This window comes from Vanessa cardui, chromosome 12, assembly GCF_905220365.1.
Source record: "Vanessa cardui chromosome 12, ilVanCard2.1, whole genome shotgun sequence".
Classification (NCBI taxonomy): Eukaryota; Metazoa; Arthropoda; class Insecta; order Lepidoptera; family Nymphalidae; genus Vanessa; species Vanessa cardui.
Genome location: NC_061134.1, coordinates 8,380,261 through 8,400,328, shown reverse-complemented (window position 1 = coordinate 8,400,328; position 20,068 = coordinate 8,380,261). Strand labels below are relative to the sequence as shown.

The 20,068-nt window shown below is 34.7% G+C and overlaps 2 protein-coding genes and 1 long non-coding RNA gene across 5 annotated transcripts in view; 1 reads left to right on the top strand and 2 right to left on the bottom strand.

The window, feature by feature from the left end:
• The window catches only part of LOC124534101 (NFX1-type zinc finger-containing protein 1-like), a 46,593-nt gene extending 46,012 nt beyond the window's left edge, over positions 1–581 (bottom strand). Inside the window, exons 1-2 of one of the 3 annotated variants that reach the window (XM_047109773.1) lie at positions 446–556; positions 243–342 (exon numbers count right to left, since the gene is read on the bottom strand). The gene's annotated coding sequence lies outside the window, so the exon portion shown is untranslated. Of the gene's footprint in view, positions 1–242; positions 348–445 lie in introns of those variants that run through there. The other 2 variants (XM_047109772.1, XM_047109774.1) reach the window with 2 other exon arrangements.
• Positions 582–7,590: 7,009 nt separating this feature from the next.
• On the top strand, positions 7,591–9,741 carry LOC124534267. The gene is made up of 2 exons (XR_006966727.1): positions 7,591–7,912; positions 8,209–9,741. It is a non-coding gene; the product is annotated as an uncharacterized LOC124534267 (long non-coding RNA).
• LOC124534266 (serine protease persephone-like) lies at positions 8,397–19,963 on the bottom strand. The gene is made up of 10 exons (XM_047110015.1): positions 19,527–19,963; positions 19,377–19,455; positions 18,821–18,963; positions 18,374–18,412; positions 17,784–17,875; positions 17,042–17,151; positions 15,041–15,184; positions 13,228–13,343; positions 11,931–12,088; positions 8,397–10,490 (listed from the first exon to the last, which is right to left on the bottom strand). Exons 1-10 carry the CDS (start codon positions 19,582–19,584, stop codon positions 10,323–10,325), a joined length of 1,107 nt encoding a protein of 368 aa, XP_046965971.1. The 5' UTR covers positions 19,585–19,963; the 3' UTR covers positions 8,397–10,322.
• Between the last annotated feature and the right edge of the window lie 105 nt (positions 19,964–20,068).

Sequence of the window (20,068 nt, the reverse complement as noted above, 5' to 3'; positions counted from 1 at the left end):
GATTTACTGTTTTTTAATTTTATATTTACAGTTTTCTACAGTTTTTTTCAAGCAAATCTACAGTTTTACTCTATGCTGAGTTGGCAACACTGATGCCAGGTATACTGCTTTATCAGCCATTAGGGAAAAGGAGGTTCAACTTTAAAATTATATAAAATATAGTAGGAGCTGGGATAAGTGTCTGTCATAAAAATACTTATATATATTTCATTTATTTTAAAAAATCAAAATGGCAGACATACTGTGATTACGTTTTGAAAGTCAACTTTTATTCCTTCCGATTCCTTGGCAGTTGTCACGTTTAAAGGAACCCTCGATGGCAATAGTGAAACTCCATTTCCCCTACGGAACGTGAAGCTGTATTCGGAACACTGCTTCTTAGACTAGAAGATGATATTTGTAATGATTCATATTAAACTCAAACTCAAAAATTATAGTCACTCACCTGTAAAGTGTACTTGACCGGTCACCACTAATGTTTTTTTTTTACTAGAGAATAAATTTTGATATTGAGGAGTTGAGGAGTACTACGTATGTGCTTATTCCAATATCTTCGTCACAGTAATTATTGCGGTGTTGCAAGCTATACAGATTTTTTCCCGTGCCACAAATATTCATTTATTTTTAATTATTCTTATCCTGTTATATCCTATTCAATTGTATGCGTTTTAACTTCAATTCAATTAATTAGGAAAAAAATTATTAATAATTGTGCTGTCGTACTACTTATTATTAAATTTCAAGTAAAATCGAAAAGAAGGAATATTTTTTTTCTACTGAGGCAACATTTGTATTTTATAAAGGGGACTTACGGTATTGTGTAGTTGCATATTACAGTATGCTAATGTGATCTGTGTTGTAGAACTATCGATAGTTGATCTCGAAAACGATTTAGGATATCGACAGCTCTCCATGAGCAATAATATGGATAGCGGAAATACTATCGATAGTAACTGTAAGCAATACTATTGGTAACAACGATATTATTGAAACTCTTTGAAAAAAGTCTTTGAATAAAAATCGAGAAAAGTCTAATGACGAAGTCAACATTTTGGTTAATTTCTCTTGAATCGAGGCCCTGATTTATCATTGAATATTGTTATGTCTTTGAAACGTGATAATGTAAATTTTAGTCTTCTACAAGTTCTAAATGAATTAATTTAATTACCCTTTTCTGGAAAAAAATTCCAGAAAAGGGTAATTAAATTAAAAGGGTAATTAAAAGGGTATTAAACTTATAACGATACTATATTTTAATAGGTCTACTAAATAACTTATCTTCGAAAGTAATACTATCAAAAAATAACTGGCTATTGATAGTACAAAACTATCGATAGTGGACTATCGATATTTATTTATTTATTATATACAACACTACCTATAGAGTATCTGAGTCACAACCATAATACTCATATCTACAATGTAGATATAGTATATTCAGTATATATGTATTATCTACGGTATTATGGTCAGCAGCGTTGCCATGTGTGGGGAATTCCCACAAATCGCAATTCGATCGGGGACTGGTGTGAGGATTGTCACTATGCGAGGAAAATGAGGGGAATTTTATACTTTTACTTATTATACAAAAACGATTCTTTAGACGTTGTTACTTGTTTTGTTAGTACGAAAATTGAAATTGTAGTCGATGTTTTTTAATAAATAGTAATTTAATTTGGTAATTTGTGGGGAATTGGGTATTTTTTTGGAAAAGAGCGTGGGTAGGAATATCGATAGTTCTTAAATAAGATAAAAAATGCACAAAGTTAAAATTATTTGAAAATGCGTACCTTTACAAACTTTGAAATTAATAATAATAATTTCAAAAAAATTTACTTTGAAAAATAAACATAAAAATAAACCATACATTTATTCATTTTTTCCTTTAAATATTTTTACTTAATAATTAAACATATTAAACTTGTTCGGTCTATTCTCATTTTTTCTTATCATAGGAGGGAGGGGGTCAAACACTAATGAAAATCTCTCGACTCTTACTTAATAAATAAATGGCCCCCAAGTTATAACAACAAAGGAACTTTATAACTAGAGACCTCTCTGGGCAAGTCACAATAATTGCGTACGTTCTTCCTTACAATTACTTAAAATTAATAAGGTACTTCGTGAGTGGGATAGATGGCGCTAAGACTAAAAATTATATTTTAAATAATAGAGATGTTTTCGGAACAAAACGTTCATACAAAAACTATTAGACAGACTAGAAATTTTTGATAAAGATATTTTGCCGTCGGAAGTCCTTACTGGTCGCCTATTATTAGCGATATTAAGCGATATTGCTTAGAAAATAATCGTTTTTATGTTACAAGAAGATTGGAAGACTTTGTAGAGTGCATGATTTGAATAAAAATTGGTATATACAGACGGAAAATTACTTATTCTTTCTTCCTATAATCTCTTTGCTATATGCTTAAATTTATGCCGTGGATGACCAGACTAGTATTATGATTTCAACAATAAAAGTCTCTGTGTCAATGATGTTGTAGTAAACAGATATGTTATTAACGCGCAAAAAGTGAAGACTAGAAAACGTCCTAATTGGGACGTTTGCCTTTAGTCGTTTTACGTAGTAATGTAATACGTTATAATACATCATAATTACGTAGTTATACGTTTTGCGTAATTAAAACATCTAGTTATCCCTTTTACTTATTTTTTTTATCAAGCTATCCTTTTTACTTTTAACAAATTGTAAAAATAAACTAAAATAAACGGTCCCCGGCGTGGCACACTTTTTTCAGTTGTTTAGTATGGATATAACATAGGTATCTGTTTATTAGAATATCATTGCTCTGTGTTCATTTTTCGCTCGTTACAATTCGCCCGTCGCTTTGCCGGTCGCCGTTGCGCGTGCCATGCTCAGTACATTGTTATACGTTTGTTTTAGTCGCAAGAAGCTTCCCCGTTCGCACCGCGCGAATATTCGCGTCGGCGAATTTCCTGTGGCCATGCATAAGTGATGTATTGCTCAATTTACCGCCCTCTATTAAACTCGATAAAACTTGAAGATTATATAGAAATATACTTATTATGTATATATGAGTTATAAAAGCACATTATTACTTTATTATACTAAATTAAAAAGTCGTAATTTTTAATCTACACGTCACGTGACCTAAAACACGAGCCGCCATGGTGTGACGTAAGTGCGGCAAATACGGTCAGTTCAGTTATTAACAGCTAAACTAAATCTATCGACATTAACTTCAAGGATTTACTTTAACTTTAATTTAAAAAAATCAAAGTAAATTTTATTTGTACGACTTTATTTATTAAAATGCATACCGGATATAGACTGTTATTTATACAGGTGTAACGTCAACAAAATGACTGACAGCGTTTTTTGTGGGGCTAAAAAGGTTTAAATTTTGCCAAAATACAGTTTTTGTGGCTTTTTACGACGATATACAACATTTTGAAGTCCTATTTTAAGCACCGTAGAATACCCAATTAGATGAGACTTAAAATCGCTTCGAATATCAGGCATTATTTCTCGTTGTAAAATGTAAACGATACAAAATAATTATTGTGGGTTATCTTTAATGTATAGACTTATACCGTTTGGGAATTTAGGATTCAGCCGCCGTCTGCAATGTTAGTTCAAAAATGTTTTTATTTACATCACATTAGTCACTTATCAGCTTTTCTTTACTATGTAGTACATGTTTTATATGCAAAAGCCTTCCTCTCGAATCACTCTATGTATCAAAATGCAGCGGCGGCCTTACCCATTGCGAGGCTCAGGGCGATAGGTCTTTGCGAGGCCCTTTGGCCTACGAAAAAGTACCTATCTATGTGATGCGAAAGTTGGTCTGGTTGTTTGATAGGTAATCGTTTTGTTTGGTAAGAAATGCTAAAGTTGTAATAATAAATAAATGCAGAGTTTTAAAATATTTTACTTACATTGAGAGATTTACAAAATTAACAAATACAAAGATGTTAGCCACTGATAAATATTAAAATTAATGTTTGCGGCTTTCACTAAGACTAAAATCTTCAATTAGAGCACAATAATCTAACGAATGAGCTACGTCATTTTCGATTGACAGAATAACAAGAGCTGAAAGTCGATCTTGTGTCATTGAATTTCTTAAATATGTTTTAAAAATTTTGAGCCTCGAAAAACTCCTTTCAGCAGACGCAACCGTAACAGGTGTTGTGGCAATGATCTTTTTTTTTTACATATTTATATGGAATAGGCGTTTATATGTTATGTTATGTATGTTCATAGGTCGTCTTCCATCTCACCTGATGGAAAGTGTAGATGAAGACGAAGGTGGTACACGCCCATCCAAAAGAAACCTGTTCACTCTACTCTTAAAGGCTCCGGAGTTCAATTTATCAGGAAAAAATAAACGCAGGCAGGTCGTTCCAAATCTTAGCGACTCTTACCAAAAACGAGCTGACAAATCGTTTAGTTCGACTTTTGGGTAGGTCAACAATGAATGGATGAAACTTTTGTCTGCGCCTAGTTGTCCGATAAAGGAATGGAGATGGTTCTATCAGTTCAAAAAGAGCCTTCGAGCACTCTCCAAAGTGCATCCTACAAAAAACCGATAAGCTGGCCACTCGGCGACGATGCTCAAGGGTGTGCAGTCTGCTATTTGAGAGCTTTTCGTCGTTAATTAACCTACGGGCTCTTCGTTCAACTGAGTCCAATGCTTCCAGATGATATTTGGCTGCACCGTCTAAGAGATGACTGCAGTACTCCATGCATGATCGAACTTGTACAGTGTAAAGATTAAGCAGCTGTTCAGAGCTGAAGTACCCCCGAACTTTTGAAAGGATTGAAATTTTCTTGGATACCGCTTGTGCCATAGACTCGATTTGTTGGCCAAAGTTGAGGTTAGAGGTGATGGTAATACCTAAAAGGGTACACCTTCGAAGGTGGATGTTAAATCGAAGTTACTCTTTTTTGCGGAGAAAAGACACGCTTGTGTTTTGGAAGGATTGAAATGGACAAGATTGGCGTCACCCACTGCAAAGTCACGTTTACCCGTTCAATCATGGACTCTCTCAAGGACCGTATTTCATCTGGACTGGCTCGCGGGTTGGACATGTACCTCTCAACTACAGTGCTGTCATCGGCGTAGAAACAAGGTAGCAGAGAGAACAGATCCCTGAAGTACCCCAGCATTGATTGCCATTAGATCGGAAGAAGAGCCATCCAAGACAACTCGAATCGATCGTTCCCTCAGAAAATCACATATCTAGTCACAGAGCTCTTTTTAGTGTATTTTAACGGCGTTCATTTTAGGACCAAACGGAGGTAACTGAGGTGGACGCTTGCCATTGCTGTCCAGACGAGAATACTCCGCGAAGAGATTGGCAAATAAATTTGCTTTCTCCTTAGCGGTGTGGGCCAGGGATCCGTCAGGTTTGCGGAGAGGAGGCAGCGAAGAGCGACAGAACTTTTTCTCAACCGCTGAGGGAAAAGAAACTAACTTTCCCCCTATACGGCTAATGTGGTCAAAATGAGCTTTTCTTATAGCTTTTTTACAATATTTAGTAGCTGCGTTGTATGTTTTCTTCTTAGACTGAAGGTCCAATGCTTTGCTTTTACGAGCATCAACCCAAGACAAATAGGCTTCATGCTTACGCTTTTCAGCTGAGAGACATTCAGCATTATACCAAGGGCGAGCTTTGGTCTCAAGGGATACTTCAGCAAAAGGAATAAAATACTCCATAGCTTGATAAGTCACACTGGAGACAGCATCTGCGCAGCACGATGGATCTTTAGAAGAAAAACAGACCTGTTTCCAACAATAAGAAGCGAAAAAGTGACGCATCTCGTCCCAATCCGCCAACTTGTATCTCCACACTCGCCTAGTGCCTTTGGGGCTAGTGTCAAGAGGCGAGTACACACACACACATTGTGTGACACAGATTTTACCACACAATGATCCGATGTCCCGAGTGGTGGTGAAACGGAAACCGAATATCTGTCGGGATCGGTTGTCAGCAGAAGGTCTAGGCAAAACTCAGTGTGGCCCACGATATCTGGAATACGAGTGATACGTGGACGAGCTGGGAGAGGCCATAAGATATTGCAAATTTATAGACCTCTCTTCCAGCGTGGTTAGTATCTCTATACGGGTACAGGAACTCAGAAACAGAACTATTTCGCAGAACTATTTCGATAGTGGGGTAAACTTCAGTTTACATTATTATTTGTTTTCTATTATGTATTTCAGCACCGAGATAATGTCATCGTTTCCTTCATACACAAAATCAGGAACAAAATCAAAAGTCTTAAATAAATAAAAATATAGTAAGAAAAAATTTTTTTTTTGGCTGGACGCTAGGCGAGGCCCCTTCAAGCGCGAGGCCCCGGGCGATTGCCCTGTTCGCCACCCCTTAAGGCCGCCACTGTCAAAATGCATTGCGGAATTTTAAAGATCTAAGCATACATAGGGACAGACAGTGAAAATAGACTTTGTATTGTATAAAATTAATATATAATGATACAGTTTTTTTAAAAATATCGATTATTTTATTCACATTCATTTCGCGCGGCGAAGATTGGAATATGCACAATTTATTTCTTCAATCCAATCCATTCCATCAGCCCATTTGCGTCCACTGCTGGGCATAGGCCTCTCCAATTGCACGCCACTGAGATCGTTCTTGGGCTCCAGTACTCGCATCCAGCTCCTGCCTGCCGTCTTGCGTAAGTCGTCACTCCACCGTGCCCGAGGACGTCCTACACTACGTTTGCCGAGACGCGGTCTCCACTCTAGAACACGTTTATTACATTTATTATAAAAAAAAACGGTTGTAAGGCGCGAGGCCCTTTGCACCGCGCAAAAATGGGCGGTGGCCCACACTGCCTTTGGCGCCACTGCCCATCAAATCATCTCTTAACACGGTTAGGAAAGATGTAAAAGAGGCGGCCTTATCGCTAACACTGCGATCCCATGAACACTTAAAATTATTTTCTTTAACGTAATCAAAGTTTTTAGCATAGTATAGTGACCAATGCTTTCTATTCTTAAAATAAGCAACGCAAAAGATAATATAAAGACCATATATAGAGTACTTTCGATAAAGAAAAATAATAGTGGAAAATTTGATAAAAATTAAAATGTTTGTACAAATATACTAAGTATTCTGAATATAAATCATAAAAACACATAATCGTGTGATAATATTAAAAGTTGTAATTTATAATCTGTATTTTACGTGCCACTATGGTATGACGTCATATAGGCAAAAATAGTTTATTCTTTATTGTAAACAGTTGGATACTAATCTATCAACTTTCATACTTCATAGTAATTGTAAGCTAAGTTTATATCAACTTTATTTATCCATTGCCAGAAAAAGTTTAAAATATTATTAGATTTTATACGTTTTTCTTATGTTGAATATTGAAATGATCCTATAGTTAATGTAGGCGACTTTTAGTTGATAAGTATCTCTTTTTTTATGTCATATGTGGCAAACTAGCAGCAGGCTCACCTGATGGAATGTGATTACCACCGCCCATGAACTTTTAACTATTTTAAGTCAGAGCATGCAACGTCGATAACTACTTTGATGTTTCGATCTGTCGCTTTGCGAGTTCCAACCAAACACTCCTCATTCCAATATGATCTGGCACATTGATGAACAACTTTTCTGGAATTTTAACGCTAATATTTTTTCAACTACACACAAACAACAATGACTGTAATTCATTTCCCCAAAAACACTAAATGTAAATGTTGAATGAGTGCCAGTCGTACGTACACGAATATTTTCCTATCACTGGCCGCGTTCAAGTTTTGACCGAGTTTACATTTTGATGCGGCAAAAAGGTTTGAAATTTTATTTTTATGACATGAAAGCGTGCTTATTTTATCGAAATACATTTTTTATAAGTTTTTTATTGGGAAAATCAACAAGTATAATGGTCTTTTTTATGGTATAGGTTGGCGGACGAGCATATGGGCCACCTGATGGTAAGTGGTCACCATCACCCATAGACAATGACGCTGTGAGAAATATTAACTATTCCTTACATCGTCACTGCGCCACTAACCTTGGGAACTAAGATGTTATGTCCCTTGTGCCTGTAGTTACACTGGCTCACTCACCCTTCAAACCGGAACACAACAATACTGACTACTGTTATTTGGCGGTAGAATAACTGATGAGTGGGTGGTACCTACCCAGACGGGCTCGCACAAAGCCCTACCACCAAGTAAGGTCAGAGCTTTTGTTTAAATGCTATCACTAATGGTTATACCCCTATGAAAACGTCATACTTATCACACCTAGTAAATGCCTTGAAGAAGTTTTATCTCAAAAAAATAATGTAACAAATCTAATTAATAGGGATATGAAAAAAAATATCTTTGACACTACATAGAGGGAGGTAGTCATGATAAATGAAATTAAAAAAGTATAAAAATTTATTCACATTTCACAATATAATCAGAAACTTCAGTATTGATATAAAAATATGCTAAGACAAATTATTTAAATCACAGTTTAACTAAGAGAGCTTCGTTTTTCTACATTGACTAGGGACTTGACAATTTTGAATTTATTCGATATATTACGCCTAATAATCATTGATAAACATAGCATAAAACAACCAGAACTATATTTGTATAGTAGGACACAAATTAGATGTAGCATCGGAAAATGCAATGGAATTAAATTAAAACCGATTACAGCCGATTTACACAACCAATAGAAATAGCTCCCTATCGCGCCATTCGACGCTATTCGTCGCTATAGATTCACGCGTCAGAGAAAGCAAGTGCATGTAAATCGACGCGTCAAATTGACGAATATATTAGGTCAAGTTACAAGTTATTACGTTTGTGCAAATATCACATTCACGTGAGAAATAAATATTGATAATTTGGTATAGCGTACTCAATTCGGATGTGATCGGTTTTACGAATTTTGCCGATGCGACATCTAAGTTGTGTCTTACTATACGTCATCAAATATTTATAAAGATAGAGACAGATACAAAAGCACCAAATTTTAGCCCCTACTGTAATTCTACGCGAGCTGTTTAATATTAGGAATGCACAATATGACAATGTACTATATTTTTTCGTCCTAGATATGCAGTCTAGTAATTGTTAGAAAAAAGATAAATCATACTCAATGATGTTGTAGTAAACAGATATGTTATTAACGCGCAAAAAGTGAAGACTAGAAAACGTCCTAATTGGGACGTTTGCCTTTAGTTGTTTTACGTAGTAATACGTTATAATACATCATAATTACGTAGTAATACGTTTTGCGTAATTAAAACATCTAGTTATCCCTTTAACTTATTGTTTTTATCAAGCTATCCTTTTTACTTTCAACGAAATATAAAAATAAACTAAAATAAACGGTCCCCGGCGCGGCACACTTTTTTCTGTTGTTTAGTATGGATATAACATATCTGTTTATTAGAATATCATTGAATCATACTATAATAACGGAGCGGGTGACCAAATTTCTATACACATAATTTGCCAAAGTAGCAGATATATTTTAAATTTAATAGTGACAACTGATACGGTAAAATAAGGGACAGCGACTATGGTAGCTATTATAAGAATGTCGTTGGTAAGTATCAAGTTAAAAAATCTACAACTAAAACTATCAGTGGAAATAATCAATGTTAGTTAATAATAATTAGCAATCGCTGTGAGCGAAAACATATCACATTTCTCGAGTACATAGTAAAAAACCAAAAAGCTCCTTTACAACTACGAAAAAAAATTATAAGAGCAGACCCGGCAGAGAAGCTGTAGAAGTATAGACAAAACAATAATATGTGTGAATGTTCTATAATCAACTAGAATAAAACAATACGAATTTATATGAACTGCAATAGTTAATTAAAGTCGAAATTAAACAAAGATAATTTTGAATTGAATAAAGATATTTTAAACAAAATTGGAAACAGTATAATAATATGTAATAAACTAATCCTTTGCTTCTCTTTTGACATAAAACATCACTACGTTGCACACAAAAGAATGGGAGACCCAAAGATAATGTTGTCTTAAATTTTCGCGATTATTACACATTTAAATAAAACTAATTATAACGGATGAATCGCGTATATTAATTATTTTTAAAACATCCCGACGTTTCGAGCACTTTGCAGTGTTCGTGGTCACGGGTAGACAGTCTACCCGTGACCACGAACACTGCAACGCGATTCATCCGTTATAATTAGTTTTATTTAAAAGACCCAAAGATTTGACATTGAAATAATTGCGATACGCTGGCAACACCTGATGCAGAACTTCAACGGCTCGGCCTCGCAGTATCCATCTCTATAGTAGTCGGAGGGTGCGCGCTCAGGCGGAAGGCCACACGACGGCCTCGATCCAGTCGAGGTAGTGCGACACGCGCGTGTACACGCCGGGTACGGGCGAGCCGCAGCCGCGCCCGAACGACGTGATACCCACGAGCCGGTACTGCCCGTCGCGCTCCGTCAGCCCCTGCAGCGGCCCCCCCGAGTCGCCCTGCAACACTCGAGCTCCGGAGACCGTCCGACGCGACTCAAACTCTCAAACTGCCCTATAGTCTTTTTTTTTTTTTATTTTTTTTTTATGGTATAGGTTGGCGGACGAGCATATGGGCCACCTGATGGTAAGTGGTCACGATCACCCATAGACAATGACGCTGTGAGAAATATTAACTATTCCTTACATCGTCACTGCGCCACTAACCTTGGGAACTGAGATGTTATGTCCCTTGTGCCTGTAGTTACACTGGCTCACTCACCCTTCAGACCGGAACACAACAATACTGACTACTGTTATTTGGCGGTAGAATAACTGATTAGTGGGTGGTACCTACCCAGACGGGCTCGCACAAAGCCCTACCACCAAGTAAATATTTTTTATTTTTGTATTGCATTTTTTATTAGACGAAGCCAGCTGACAGTAACTAATGACACTTTCTAATATGATGTTGTCATATTTAAAGTAATAGTGATGCGTTGAGTTCTCGTTCAATAAGATGAATGACGACTGAGTGTAAATAGTTAATCATTTCAAACTATAATAGAAAAGAATAATATATCTATTTTACAATAGAATCGTATAAAAGTGCTTTGATATAAGTTATCTACTAGTAGTATGTAATTACATTCAGTTTTAACAGAAGGAAGGTATATTTACTACCAAGATGAAACCTGGATTAACGAAGGTATTGATTACTTATTTAAAATTTATTATTTATTTAAAATGTCCATTATATTTTAATTTCAATAATATTTTTTTTTACTATCTTTAAGGTCATGCACCGAAAAAAGCATGGATTGACCAGACTGTGTTATCGTCCCGTCAGGCTTTCCTAGACGGCGTATAATGGGGTAGCTGCATTGCTCATATAATTAAAGAAGAGAATAAAATGTATGGTCTCGACAACATGATGCAACAACGACAATGTTTCAGACAGATTTATAATTAATGTCACCGAAAGTGATAGTGACGATTTATCATCTGATAATGAATAAATACAAATTATTTATTCAGCGTTGTTTATTATTTTCATTTCCTATCATGCACTGTTATATTTTATACATCTATAGTTTCAATTACATTATGTATTGAAAACAATGTCGGCAGATTTGAACACTAACTAACTACTAAACAATCCAAGCAATTTCATTCATTTAAGAGTTTTTTAAATCATTCACTTTGTCACAACACTATTTTCTTTTTCACTAAAAAGTGACAACACAGTAAACGTCAGTTGACTTCGTCTAATTAAAAATACGACATTACGTGTACTGCTTGCAATCCGTATGAAAAAAAAAAAAACGATCGAATTATTAGTCACCTAGTAGTATAAATTAATTTTATTATATAAACAAAGTTGAATTCAAGTTTTATTGCTCTTTTTTTTAATGATATTAAGCTAAAATTATAATCAATCTACATATCATATATACGTACCTGGCAAGTATCGCGTAGTCCCTGGGGATCTCCCGCGCAAATCTGCTCCTCGGATATACCCTCGGGAAGTTTCCGCCAGTTCGTATAGGATTCACCACACTTAGCCCTCGGTACGACGGTCACGTTAGCTTTCAGCAATAATGTACTTTTTACGTCTCCTACGAAATAAATCACGTGATCGATGATGACAAAACTGCTTTTTTCTTTCTCTTGTCTTTGGTCTTACATTTATCGAGAGAAGTCATTTCGGGGAGGGGGTTGGGATTGCTTCTTATGCAATGATATTCTAATAAACAGATATGTTATACCCATACTAAAACACAGAAAAAAGTGTGCCGCGCCAGGGACCGTTTATTTTACATTTCGTTAAAAGTGAAAAGGATAGCTTGATAAAAACAATAAGTGAAAGGGATAACTAGATGTTTTAATTACGCAAAACGTATTATTACATAATTATGATGTATTATAACGTATTACTGGCATGATTATGATGAAAACGACTAAAGGCAAACGTCCCAATTAGGACGTTTTCTAGTCTTCACTTTTTGCGTGTTAATGACATATCTGTTTACTAGAACATCATTGTTCTTATGTATCTCTGTTTTACGGATGTTACTGGTAGCTGCTAGAGGTTTTAAAGTAGGAGCGAGTAATACCTCTTATAGTCCAGCAACAATACTATATTATTGTGTTTTGGTTTAAAGCGTACGAGGGCCTCAGTTTCCAAGGTCTATGTGCAACGGTGACGACTTACTATCAGGTGCTCCAATTGGCCACTCGCCCTCGAATGATATAACAAAAGAAAGGGTCTTTTTCTCGTCCTTGTTCTTAAGGGGAAACAAGAACAACAACAACAGCCTGTAAATTCCCACTGCTGGGCTAAAGGCCTCCTCTCCCTTTTGAGGAGAAGGTTTGGAACATATTCCAACACGCTGTTCCAATGCGGGTTGGTGGAATACACATGTGGCAGAATTTCGATGAAATTGGTCACATGCAGGTTTCCTCACGATGTTTTTCTTCACCGCTGAACAGGAGATGAATTATCAAGACAAATTAAGCACTACTACTACTAATTCATCTCGTGCTCAGCGGTGAAGGAATTCTGCCACATGTGTATTCCACCAACCTGCATTGGAACAGCGTGGTGGAATATGTTCCAAACTTTCTCCTCAAAGGGAGAGGAGGCCTTTAGCCCAGCAGTGGGAATTTACAGGCTGTTGTTATTGATTATTACTAAATCTATATACTCTAATACCTTTATTAGATTCGTATATGTAGATTATGTTAGTAAACTTACTTGTGGTACTAGTTTTACCCCAACCGGTAATCGTTAGTGGCACTCTAGGATTATCGGTTTTAGTGTACAGGCATACAGGGTTTAAGTTCGTCGATAACGGCGCCGGACTCTCTAACCTTGAAAAACAAAAATACTTTAAAGGGAATTGTAAATGGAAAGCATTACTATTAAAAAATAATACCAGCACTCTCTTAGTATTGCTACTTACGTAGCTAAGTGAGGAAGGGCCCCGGTGCATAGAAAAATAAACGGGCCCTCACCCCCTTTTTTTCATCCCTTTTTAACTAATAATTACCCTTTAAAATTATCGATACCATATAAGAAATCTTTCGCGCAAACTCGTGATTTTCTAGCTTCAGAAGCTTAAGGTTTAGTCAAGAAGGCCCCCTGACCTCCGGGGCCCTGGTGCACTGCACCACCTGGCCCTACGATAGCTGCGCCACTGCTACTAAGTGAACCTAAAGTGTTCAATACATTGCTACAGTACGACACAACTTAGATGTAGAATCGGCAAAATTCGTAAAACCGATCACATCCGAATTGAGTACGCTATCCCAAATTATCAATATTTATTTCTTAAGTGAATATGATCTTTACACAAACGTAATAACTTGTAACATCGTATGACCTAATATATTCGTCAATTTGACATGTCGACTTAAATGCACATCTTGGGTTGAATTGACACTAGAATCCATAGCGACGAATAGCGTCGAGCTACTTCTATTGGCTTAATTGAATTTGCTGATGCTACATCTAAGTTGTGTCGGACTATACCATTAATAATATAATCTTTGCAACGTTATGTAGCGAGGGTTCTTGGCTACTGCAATTTTACATAGGGCGGTGTAAAAGCGCCCGTTAAAGGGCGGACGGGAATTTACGACTATTTGAGTAACTTGCTTGACCTTTAAAGTTAAAGTTTTTTGTTTTTTTTTGTTTGTTTTTATGGAATAGGTTGGCGGACGAGAATATGGGCCACCTGATGGTAAGTGGTCACCATCACCCATAGACAATGACGCTGTAAGAAATATTAAATATTCCTTACATCGTCAATGTGCTACCAACCTTGGGAACTAAGATGTTATGTCCCTTGTGTCTGTAGTTACACTGGCTCACTCACCCTTCAAACCGGAACACAACAATACTGAGTACTGTTATTTGGCGGTAGAATAACTGGTGAGTGGGTGGTACCTACCCAGACGGACTTGCACAGAGCCCTACCACCAAGAAATAAAGGAGTTAGGCGCCTCTCTTTCGTGGACGTAGGTGAGGAGGTGGAATAGAGGTGATCTCAATCACTCTCTTCCCCGATTTAGAAATAGAGAAATAGAGCGCTATATTCCTATATCCTATTTACGCGCACAATTCGTGGTAGGATTGATTTTATTTTCGTTCACTAGTCATTTCTAATTTTTAAGTCGGTTTATTTTTTTATTAATTATTTAATATTCGTATTGTATTTCTACATAGTAAAACACAAAATCACCGAACTAATATAGTGATAAGTCAAGTCTGCGTCACAGATTACCAACATACAACATGTATGTTCTGTAATATATATCATTATATGATGGTGGGTCAAATAATTAGGCCAGTTATTCTTGTAGAGTACCACCATGGAATGAACGACAGTATCATGGCGCTTTCTTCCATTGAACTTTATTAATAGTGACTCATATTTATAGAAATCGTTAATTGTATCGTTAGACATTTATGCGTGCATATATACAGCCATTTTTAAAAATATTTAACTTGCATTTGGAATAGTTATCAGAGCTTGGGAGTCAAAGGGTTAGAAGTAGAATTATACCTCAATAACGCCAAGTCGTGGTATTTGGTGCGCCTCTTGTATGACGGGTGCGTTATGATTTCATTTATTCTCCCATCTGTCTCGTCGCTCCACTGCCTGTCACCAATCTCGATTGTTCCCATGCGAGCTATACTCGGCTTAACTCTATAAAATACAATAGAAACATTTACAATACATATAGTTTTAAATCATACTTACGAATAATACAAATAGGCTATTCGACAATGCGAAAAATAAATTGTGAATTATTGTAATCAGTGTATATTAACTTGAAAATAATACTTAATTTATTCAAAAATCAATAAATAATAATGCTTTTTTTCAAACGTTTGTCACGTGACACAAAACGCTCCTGATTGGCCGGGCTTATGATGAAGTCACTTTGTTGTAAACCTTGCTTTTCTACTATATGTACCACAGAATAAAATACAGCGTGACGTCACCGACCCCATTGCAGCGCCATATTGTCCAAGTAGCGTTTTTGCGCGTTATTTAAATATGGAATTTTTTATATGATATTTTTCAGCAAATATGTACTAGAAATAAAAAAATCTACTTTTACTGGGTTCCTTAACCTCTACTAAATAATATAAAATGGATTTTAAAAACCAGTCAAATAGCCTATTACATATATATAATTCGTTTATTCAATTCATCTCACAACCATAAATACATAAATACTAATTATTGACGACCTCCGTGGTCGAGTTACACACTGTAAACCGGTTTTCAAGGCTACGCCACTCCGAGGTCCCGAGTTCGATTCCAGGCCGAGTCGATGTTAAAAAAAAGTTCATTAGTTTTCTATGTTGTCTTGGGTCTGGGTGTCGGTAGTACCGTCGTTACTTCTGATTTTGTGCTTTAGCTACTTACATTGGAATAAGATTAAAGTTTATGTGATGTTGTCCAATATATATTTATTTATTATTAAACAATATAAGGTTTACAAGTTGTGCGCTAGATTAATTAAAGGAGACCGTAAGCAAAAATAATTAAATACAGTTACGATAAAAAAGTGAAAAAATAATACATAACAGTAAAAACATATACAAATTAGAAAGTTGAATATAAGTAAATTAATTAATTTTTTTCGTTAGCTTAAAAGTCTAGTGAGACACCGAATTTGGATAGCCTGTAACGATAATTATCCAGGTCATTCTTATTCCTACTCCAACTAATGTCAATTTTATATTAGTGAGTTAATAAACCAAAAAAATGGATATTTCGTTCCTGACATCAGAACGGTTAAAACACATTTGCAAGAGAAGTATGGAGACGACATTCTCATAATAGAAAAACAAGGGCGTGATTGCATGGTGTGCTTTCGAAATACCGGTTTCAAAATACTCTTTGTGAAATGGTACGAATAAAAAAAAAAGAATCACGAAGATAATCCGTGAAAAAGACGAAAAACGTGTGACAAAAATGACCACGTGTAATTATTATTTTTTATAATTATTACGAATTTGTAAGTCGGAACACACTCTATAAGTTTCATTACAGTAATTTTTCGATACCTTTCACGAGAAAAAAGCAAATAGGGACAACTATTATTCTCCCAAAATTCGTGTTTTTTTTTAATCGAAATCTCGATAACGTTAATCGTAACGTTTAAAAAAAGTATTCCATAAAAATTTTCGTATCTCGATAGGGAACCGAGTTATGATAAAAAAGTGCTGGTGACTTGATACTAAGCGGTGCGCTACCCGCTCGGCGCGTTTTGAAATGACGTCACAGCACTCGCGCGTATGGAATCATTGAAAGAGACTAAAAGAGGCGTATCAAAATTGCAACTTAGCATCGGCTGTTAGGCGAAGAAATCAACAATTAATGTAAGCCATTTTAGCACCAAGCTACATAATTCATTGTCACAATAAAAACATAGCGTGAAAACACCATTAGTGCGAACTCTCACACAAAACAAATTTTGGTGACATAAAGTAGAAGCATTGTTATGGGGAGGTTCACTTAACAGGGAGACGTTTACAGGCTATTACTCACTGGTCCAGAGTGTCCACACAGTGTGCAGCTGTGAGCACGTACGTTCGCGATATCAATGAGCCGCCACAGAGAAAATCGTAGCCATCAGTCCGTTCATACCCCAGCGCCACCTATAACGTTAAATGCTACACGTTAATAATAATAAATCAAAACAAAACCTGTCGTACACTCATACATATTAGTCACATGCAGGTTTCCTCACGATGTTCTCCTTCACCACTGAGCACGAGATGAAATGCAAATGCAAATTGAGAACATGAAAATTCATTAGTGCTTGCCTGGGTTTGAACCCGCAATCATTGGTTAAGATGCACATGTTGTAACCACTGTGCCATCTCAGCTCTATTAACTATTAGATGAAATCGAAAATGATTAACACAATAATAAAGACATCAAAGTTATCAAACTGTCTTGATTGACCAACAGGAAAACTTGCATTATGAGTCAATCTTTAAAAAACCCACTCACAAATTGACGTGTGTATCATATTTCATAAATCAGGAAGTAATTTCCTTAATTGGTATTTAATTGGAAAAATACCTATTATAATATTTTAATGTATAAAATAATAATATAATAATATTAAACAAAAATGTCTTTAATTTATTACTATATGAAAATTTCTAATGATACATTGGCATATGTGATTTATAACACATTTTGTTTGGTTTAATTTACAAATTTTGAGTAGCATTATATGACCTATGTTTTATTTATAATAATAACAGGAAAATGATATTACCATATGTGGGAATTCCCCCAGTGATACAGTTTCCCCACCTATTATATGTAAACCCAGCGGAGGCAAGCTTGTCTCGACAATCTTCTGGCATTCTGAAAGTACAAACATTAAAAAAACTATCTAATAAATCTCAAATTTTGAAATTCTTAAAGATTTTCTTCTATTCTCAGTGATTCGTTTCCACATTTTTTTTCTCTATTTTTAAAAACAATATTTTAAAAAGATATACATATGTATAATTATTGGTACATATAAAGTCTAACTTGAAAATTACATTATCTGCTCAATCAAATTGTTTTGAGGCTTTAATATAAATATTCTATAAACATAACACTTGAATGTAATATGTATTAAATAAATTTAGTAAGCCACATTTTTTTAATAAATTGTGATATACTTTTTATAGTACTAAATATTAAACAAATTGTTAAAAATATGTTTACATAAAAATGTTGAGAATCAATTAAAATTGGAGGGTAAACTTTATTTATAATAAAAGATTTTAATGTAAGAAGAAATGTGTGTTAAAAAAGTTAAAGCTTCTAGTTAAAACTAGAATATATTGTAATAAATAAAATATGTCAACCAACCCTTATCTGCTATTCTTAGAGAGCGAGTATTTGTGTCACCTGCAAAAAATAACATTTTTTCCAGTAATTTATTTGACTTTAATATTTATGTTTATTATATACAATTAATCCAAATTTAGCAAACAAGGGTAAACACAAAAAAAATGATCATAACTAATCCTTTCCTATAACTTTATTGTGTTTAATATCAACTTATTCTAATAGGATAGGGTTCACAAAAAAATGGAATTTTAAATGTCGTCAGAACTTTGGAAGTCAACAATTTTAGGGAAACATATACACTATTAGTGAACCTAAATATTTTACTGGAATGGTGTGGTTTTATTTATTATGACAGATTAATTAAAAACTGTTTGTATTGCCCATTACAGCAAACGTAACTCTATCATCAATTGTTATAAGGTATAAATATCAACTAAACTAAAATGTCGTATTATATTTATTTACCAAATTTATCCGCCGTTGGTCTGGTGGTAGGCTTTTTTGTTGGTTTTGGTACTACATATTTTGTAGTTGGACAACATACAATTTCCATATCCCTATGAAAACCACATCTTCTAAAAGGATGGTTTCCAGATTGTTGTATTGTTCTGAAAAATAAACAATTCATAAGTTATACATTTTTCTTTATTGGTATAGTTTAAAAATCAATTAATGTACGCATGTACTCTACTAGAAACAAAAAATATTTGTACTAGTCTTGTAATTTCTTTTATTACAAGCAGCATGAAATTTACACTTGATAAATACAAAATTTTAATAGATTGTAACTTCAGTTTATCATATAAAAGTTGAATTAAATTAAGAATAAAAATGAAAACATATATGTAAATTTCATCGATAATATTCATTCATATATGATAAATATTTAATATTAGTTTCCTTTGCATGCAATTTATGGCTAATTGATAATATAACTTTGATACAATTGTGTACTATGCTATATTCATAAACATATGAATAAATGTATCACAAATGTGAAGGTTATCATTCAGCCACTGACCTTATTGCTACCTCACAATCGATCACGGATTTGCAAATTCCTTCTTCAACATCTTCGTTCGGTATGCAATTATCGCCAACTGAACAGAATTAGCATTATTAATTTGAAGTCAAACACTAAAATACTAAATTAGAATAAATAGAGCCTTACCTTCTCCGGCGTTGATGATTTGAAATATTAAGAATAAGACAAAATTTTTAAGCCACATTTTCGTAACAATCGAGATTCACTAACTAGTTCGTCTTTCCTCAATTGAGATTTGAAACGAAATATGTTAGAGCATACTTAGCGAAACCGGTTTGCTTGATGATAACACGTAATACTCAAATAATAAAATTATTATGACTACTATTTAAACATTCAGGAAAAACATTATAGATTTAACGTTTTTTAATATAAATAGTACTCTTGAGTGACAATTCTTAAGTAGGTACCTACCTAATTTAAATTAATAACGTATTTACAATTTAAAAAAAAGTTTACCTAACAGTTTCCATCATATCAATTCGTTTACTAAATTAAACACTGTTACTTATAAGTTATAAGAGTAAATTTATAAAATAATTCGAATCTTGTTTTGATTTAAGAAATGTCAGTGTCGTAAAAATCGATTTATTAAGTGCCATAATCGAAGTAGCGTCTGTGATTATAGGCTGTAGGACTTTGACGCTTCAAGATCATTTTCAACAGAC

Excerpts from the sequence above, each read along its gene's own strand:
- LOC124534266 (XM_047110015.1), bottom strand. The coding sequence starts at position 19,584 with ATGTGGCTTAAAAATTTTGTCTTATTCTTAATATTTCAAATCATCAAC. Across the intron at positions 17,876-18,373 it reads TCTAAGAATAGCAGATAAGG|AATGCCAGAAGATTGTCGAG; the intron begins GTTGGTTGACAT and ends TTGTACTTTCAG. Across the intron at positions 12,089-13,227 it reads GGGTAAAACTAGTACCACAA|GAGACGTAAAAAGTACATTA; the intron begins GTAAGTTTACTA and ends TTTATTTCGTAG.